The sequence below is a fragment of the Scomber japonicus genome, chromosome 14 (assembly GCF_027409825.1).
Source record: "Scomber japonicus isolate fScoJap1 chromosome 14, fScoJap1.pri, whole genome shotgun sequence".
Classification (NCBI taxonomy): Eukaryota; Metazoa; Chordata; class Actinopteri; order Scombriformes; family Scombridae; genus Scomber; species Scomber japonicus.
In genome coordinates, this window is record NC_070591.1 from 12,578,086 (window position 1) to 12,585,645 (window position 7,560).

Genomic DNA, 7,560 nt, shown 5'->3' on the forward strand with positions numbered 1-7,560 from the left:
AATGTCCAGTTCACGCTCACTTTATGTGTGTTTTAAACAAAAGTCAAGGTCACAGAATTTCAGAGCAAATACATCTCATTGCCTCACACAGCATTTGATTTCATGTGAGTGTTTTCACCTGGGTGAGAGAGTAATATGTACTTGATAACATGTGTACCTGAGTATGGCCGGTCAAACAGCCGTATGTACTGTATATATGTATAAATGCACTAACATTTGCTCAATGCACCATTAATATATAATATATATATTTCATTAGTTTATTTTCTGGTGTTATTTCATTACGGTCAGTTTAAACTATTTTATATTTAAAATATATTTTATATTTTTTACCTTAATTGTTATCATGCATCTGACATGTAAAATCTAACATCTTATTTAAAAAGGAAAAGGCAAAGGGAGGAAAAATATTTCAGTGAATGCAAAATGATTATATAGATTTGGGAATGAAGTGGGGTCAGTCCAAATGAGATTAATAAAGGTTCATTAATTAATGCAAAATATAACTTATTTCTTCACTTGCAGCATAACTCTGCCTCAGACTGACAAAACGCTGCAAAGTGAAACAGCTAAAAACTAGTCCAAGCTGCTCCAATATGTAAATATAAACTACTTTAATTAGCAGTAGTGGAGGAAATACTTAGATCATTTACTTAAGTAAAAATATACAGTATAGTTTAAAAATGCTCTATTACCAATAAGAGTTGTCTCTTCAAAATTCTTCATGAAATCCCCTTTGTAATCGTCAACATTTTCATAAGTAACTGTAATTTAATTACACATTTGTTTTCTCAGTACATTTATTTTGTAATTAGATTACGTAATGCTACATGTAACCAGTTACTCCCCAACACTGAATATATGTAAATAAATTCAAATCAAGTTTGTCATATTTTTAATGCCTGTATTGTTGTTTTTTCAGTGCAACTTTTCCTAGTAGAAAAAGCATACATTCGAAATACAAGTAGGCCTACCTACAAGTACACTTAAGTAAATGTGCTTCCCACCACTGTTAATTAGGAGGTAATAATGACACTTTTCATCCTCTGCATCCATCTGTTCATACCTAATGATGTCCAGTAGAGGGCAGCACATACCTGACATGCGCAGACCGCTCTGGTGATTTGTCTGTTCCGTAGCATCTGTCTGGTAGCTAAGCTAACACCACAGGACATAAAACCATAAAACCTGCCCTGTCACACTTCATTAAACAACATTTATCTGAAGATGTCCACTCCGCAGCTGCTCAGGGCTTTCGTTAACGAGCGGCTGACAGCTGCTGCCGAGGAGATATTTGATGTTTTTGAGCGGACCATCGCAAAATATGAAGAGGAAGCTTGCAGCTCTCAGCAGGAGATTGAGCGTCTCAGAGGGATGCTGCTCGATTTAGTTTCCAACCAGAAAACAGGTACGTTTAGTTTGTCTTTAAACACATCTGTCTGTGTCAGTAAGAATAATCATAGGTGGTCTCACCGTTTACTATGTTCATGTTTGTTTATTTGTTTAAACTTATTTATTTGTATTTAATTTTAATTTTTAGTTGTATCCTACTATATTTAATTGTGATAACTTACAATAGTTACATCTCTTAAAAAAAAAAAAAAAAAAGAAAAAGAGGAAGGTTCAAACATCTTTACAATAACTATTGTACTGACAATCCCTAAGTAAGAAAGAGAAAAGTGAAAAAAAAAGAAAAATGAGAACAAACAAGTAGTGGTAATAAATTTGATGAAGATAATTAAGTAATGAAATAATAAATGTATGTATTTTATTCTGTTGATGTATGCTGCTATTATTGAACTGAACAAGCTGTAGCAACATGTACATAAAAAGACACACATAGCACAGCAGCTTTATAAAATTATTGATCTATTTGTTTGGTTTTAAACTTGCTTCAGCTTGGTTTTAGTAAGAGAGCTCTTAATTGGTTTTTATTTACTTTATTGAGACAGTTTCTCGGCATTGATGCCTTTTCTCTTTTCTGTGTCCTTTTTTATGTCTCTTAGGTTCAATTTGTTGTCTACTGTATATTTGTGTTGTCATCTCACTGCAAAACAAATATACCTACAGGTATCAATAAAATAACCTGAATCTGAACCTCAACCTGAACGGCCTAGGATTTCGCTCTAGTGAAACAGTGTCTTAATAGTGAATAACACAGAACGTTTTTCAAGTGATTTTTAATACTTTTCTACTTTTAATTTTGCAGCATGTCTATATAAAAGATAAATATGTTCTTCCAGCACATATTTGTGTTTTGGGGATAAAACTAAAGCAGAATAGAAAATAAAATCCTTACTGTTTTCTACAGACATCTCTCAGTCGTCGGTCTGTAAAGAGGAAACTCGCCCTGAGCAGCAGCATCACTATCAGCAGGAGTCGAGTCTCAGCGTCACTCAGAGGGAACCAGAACCCCGTCACGTTAAAGAGGAAGATGAGGAACTATGGGCCAATCAGCAACAAGAAGAGCAGGTTCAGTTTAAGGATACAGATATCCTGCACCTACCTCATCCCTCTTCATCATGGAGACAAAATGAGCGAGAAGACACAAAACATCAGACTCAGGTCAGTGAAAGTGGGGAGCAGTTTGACGAGTTGCAGGAAACAGAAGATGCACATTTAATGCTACCTCTGCCCTCACAGCTTCTGATTCAAAATGAAAGTGTCCAGGATGGAAGAGAAAGGCTAAACCAAACACAGACAGAACAAAGTCAGAGTTGTGTTATCTCTGATTTATCTCATTTAAACTCAGCTGCACCCAGCTATCACTGTTATTTATGTGACAAATCCTTCTCTTCCAATCCTCACTTGATAAATCACGCTTTCCGCGTGCATTCAAAGGACACAGGTGTCCTCTGCGCTGTGTGCGGGAAGAACTTCGAGTCCACTGAAAGTCTTAGCGAGCACCTTAAATCGCACAAGGGCTCAAAATGTTGTCACGTGTGCGGTAAACATTGCAACAGTACGACTGTTCTGACTGAGCATATGGCCAGCCACGCAGGGGTGAAACTGCACCGCTGCCACGTTTGCGGGAAAGAGTGCAGCCGGAAAGGGGATTTAAAGATACACATGAGGATCCACACGGGTGAGAAACCTTTCCGCTGCTCTCACTGCCTTAAAAGTTTCACCCACAGCGGACATCTGAAGAAGCACATGCGGAGCCACACAGGAGAGAGACCGCACCAGTGTGACGTCTGCGGCAGAGGGTTTCTACAGAAGGAACACCTGAAATACCACTTAAGAACTCACGCTCGCAAATTTTGACTGTTTTTTAAATATACATATATTAAATGTATACATATTTTATGCCTTTGTTATAGCAACAGTGGAAAGAGTAGACAGGAAATGAAGAGGAGAGAGAGAGAGATGGGGTTGTTGTGACATACAACAAAGATCTACTGTTATTATCAAACTACGGAGTGCCATAGACATACTGACTGTTTTATCCACCTGATGTACTGCACCTGTTCCTCCTCACTGTTAACATAACCTGTGTTGTGGTTGAAACTCAGCAGCAACTAACAGGAATGTGCTTTTTTTACCCCAGTGGAGTCACAATTTTGAGTAGTAACCCTCACTAAATAAAGAGTTTCATATAACACTGTTTGAATGATGTTAAATCTATGTGTCTTATTTAATGGTTTAGCTCCACCTATGATTTAATCACACACTCATTACTGATCATTAAAACACTTTATGGAGGGTCGCAATGGTTTATGGGTTTAAGATGCCGACCATGTAATCGCAGCATTCTGTTGCATGCATGCAAACATCACTGACTTTAAGCAGGTTGACTATGATGCAGGATTTTGTATAATTTTTTTTAACTTAAGGATACACAGTCATAGAAAATTGTGCAAACCTATAGGTTACCAGAACACCCACTAGAGAAGATTTCTTGTCTTCACATCCCACTTTGCTGAACTGAGTCACATCCTGCTCAAAGAGCTCCAGAGAGAAACACAGCAGCACCAAGAACGCCTCTGAGTCAGTTAGTGTGGTTTGGTTAGGAACGGTTGGTCTCACCCCAAGGAGAAGAGAAAGAAAACACATTTCTTAATCAAGATGCCCACACAAAAGATTACAGTAGTGAAGTACAGGCGTAAATAATGAAAACAACAACGGCTTCCATTCAACTGCTTCAGTCTTAATATTATCTAGTGGCCAATTGAGTTACTGCAGCTGTAAACACCTCATCATTGGATTTTCCAGGACATTTCTCAGCTTCAGTATCTCTGAGTCATGCTCAACAACTTGTCATCTGTACATGAATAAATGTTAGTCAGTTGAAGGCTTCTTTTTGCTGAGTATCACGAATAAAACTATTTTCCCATTAAAGTGACAGTTAAATGCTTCATTCAGTGATGTCAAAGCAGGGGTTTTGTTGTTGCAGCTCATCAAACTCTGTATAGTCTGTAAACTGTTACACAGATGGGACAAACCCCTAATATGTAATAGCACTAAAACAATATAAGAAATGTTTCCTGACATTGTATGCTTCTCACATGGACTTTGATTTTACATTAACCGGTCAGAAACTATCAATTGGAAAAAAGCATGCTAATAGATTTTTAAAGTGTCAAATAAAACAGGAGGCTGCATAACCAGATATGTGATTCTTCTTCTGAAAGTATCACTGAAAAATGCTTTATTTAGTTTAGACACAAATATAAAAACATTTATGTCAGACTGACAGATGTGATATCTTCCCTCACACACATCTGCAGCTACATCTGGCAGTTTAAATGGGAGCAAATACTAGTGTTAATGTCATTTTCTAGCCAAGATTGGCTTCATGTGCTCAACTGTTAAATGGTCTGGAGACGTGTGAGATTAGCCAAAAGTCCATTATTGCATTACTCAATAAAATATAAACATATTAGACCATTTGATAATAACATTTACCAGTAGGTGGCACTGCAGGAGCTTTTAATTTATCATCTACCCTGCAACACAACCAAGGCTTCACATATTGTTTAAAATGAGATGGCTGAGGTTAAATTATTAAAAAGAAAATTAGATTATTTTGTCCTTTGATTGCATTTTTTCTATAAACTCAGCTGTTAACATGTATTTGTAGATTACTGACAAAGTATATTAAGTGATCATCGTAATATTGGTTAAATCTTGTGCATTTTGAGGGCAAATTCAATTCAAGGGCAACCAAGTATAGATTGCTGCAAGTCAAAATCTTATTTCATTAACTTTGCCTTTTACCACAGACTGTATTTAAAGCAGCAGGTTCAGATTATAAAGCAGCTGCAAAATCACATTCACTCAGTCTACAAGGATTGAGCCATTAATCCATGATTTTTTTTGGTATAATCAAAGAACTATAAAGACCTGAAAAAGAGAAAAAAAACCCGACTTGGATCACTGCCAGGTGGCCTCAAGAAATCACAGAACAGGAGCTCATTCAGCAATCTTTGTGTTTAGGAAGCCGCCTCAGGAGATTCAGATTGTAGATTGTAAAGATAAAGAGCTAATCAGGCCTCAGTGACCCTCAACCCTTAAACCAACTACCCTAATCTGGTTATGCAACCATCCTTTAAGACCCCTGGGTCCTTGGGAATAGTTTCTCAAATGTTGGCTCATGTCTAATGGGGATTCAATGACCGGTTGATGACTCAAATCTGATCATTTGTTTACAGGGTCCTCAACTGGCCAGGTCTGCCCAAATCCTTGCTAAATTATTCTGGGCCAAATCACTGTGTAGCTACAGTACATGATATTAAAGTATTGTTCTGGATTGGATTTTGACTCAGACTGTGCCTATTTGAGCAACTTGCCCCATACTTTTCTGAAAAAAAGAGGGCAAGAGGTTAATCTTCTGTGAAGTTAAATTATGTGAAACTTACTCAAGGGAACCGGGGGGGGATTTTCTTTATGTGGGTCAGACTGTGACTCAGATTAACACAGGAAAAGACAGGGTTACGTAGGCAGTTTTTCTGTGTGTGCAGTGTGTATGAAAAGTGACATTTTGCACCCACTAACTGCTATAAAGAATTTCACTGGCACTCAGTAACCATCAGGAATTCCACTAGCTCTCAGTTGCATAACTGGGTCATTGAGTTACTCACCCATGAGGTCTTCGCCCTGGATCCAAAATATTTGAAGGGATTCCAAATCTACAGTACATGCAGGTGTGGATGAGAGGAGTTTTGGGCGAAAGGGAAGATCTGACAGTATCATCCTCATGGGTTCAATTCAGTGTGGAGGAGGAAACAAACATCTGGTGAACATCCTGAGGAAACTAAAACATGCACACACAGACATTTCAGGGTCTTGGGCAATTGAAATAAGTTGATGATAGGCGTTAGTGTTGTTTACAATGAATTTGTTGCATATTTTTTTCATTAGTTAATGTGGGGGATTTCACAATGAGACAAAGTGTAGGCACATTTTTTTAGTTTATTGGACAGATTCTCAAAGACTGATGTAATCTTCTGTTTTTAGTTTGTAGTCCATTTCATCACCTTCCAGAAAAACAATTTGTTCGTAGGAAATCTTGAGGAAGGCCAGATGATACATATACCTGATTGTTTACTTTCTGTTGCTAATCCCAGAATACATAAATCACATGCTGGACCCCTTTCACGCTGTGAGGAGAGAAGCTATTAAAAGCAGTGAGACTGAATGACACTGCCGCTGCAGTTGCTCCTGTGGGAAGATTTCCAGCACAGTTGTTTCCTCACATACACCCACACCCCTCATCCTTTTACAGATCTGATGACTGTATCGAATGAAAGCTCAGTTATCAGTTTACTAAATGATTTGAGCTATAACATGTGGTATAAGACTGTAAGATATAACATTTCTGTCTGACAGGTCACCCTCAGAAGGCCTCTACAGTGAAATCCCCCCAAAATCAAGTTTTTAACTTCACGTCTTCTTATTCATCTGTCAGTGAGTTGTCAGAACATCACCAGTCCTGAAAAATGAACTTTCTTCTTGCATTGTGCAAAACAAACAGCTGGTTAATGCTGCTCTTTAAATGTTGTCTGACAAAACAGTAAGTATTCTTCCAAATGTCCTCACTGTGAATGATTGTCTTTCATTGTGTACTTTGATATAGATCCAAATAATAACTTCTAATGTGTTCCATTAACAAAACGTAGAAGATTCTGTTGGTATTATGGATTTATATGATGGCAGGTTCAGTGCCCTCTTTGCTGCACATAGATAACTCTTTAGGCCCCTGCTTATGTTACATCTCATGTACTTAACTGAAATACTAGTAGCTGTATTGTAGGGGTACAGAACTAGTAGTTGATTTTAAGAATAAATACCTTTTTATTTGGCCACATGTCCCCTCTCTCTGTTTCTCTCTCTCTCTCTGTGACCCAATATCTGGCTTTGGATTCTGACGCACGTTTTTAAAGGGATTACAATCCGTTGGTTTATTTGCAGAAATCCAAAGTAACCAGCTGGCCCGTTATGTGTCGGAATCTGGACCAGTCACACCAAACCCCCTCCACCCCCCTGCCCGTCTCTCTCTCTCTCTGCCAACTGCATGAATGCGCAGCGTTGATTTGAGTTTTGCTGCTGAGTGGGACGAGA

General features: G+C 38.0%; 1 protein-coding gene across 1 annotated transcript; it reads left to right on the forward strand.

Moving 5' to 3' along the window:
• Positions 1-1,163: 1,163 nt before the first annotated feature.
• On the forward strand, positions 1,164-3,264 carry LOC128372499 (zinc finger protein 501-like). The gene is made up of 2 exons (XM_053332594.1): positions 1,164-1,408; positions 2,312-3,264. Exons 1-2 carry the CDS (start codon positions 1,228-1,230, stop codon positions 3,262-3,264), a joined length of 1,134 nt encoding a protein of 377 aa, XP_053188569.1. The 5' UTR covers positions 1,164-1,227.
• Positions 3,265-7,560: the final 4,296 nt, after the last annotated feature.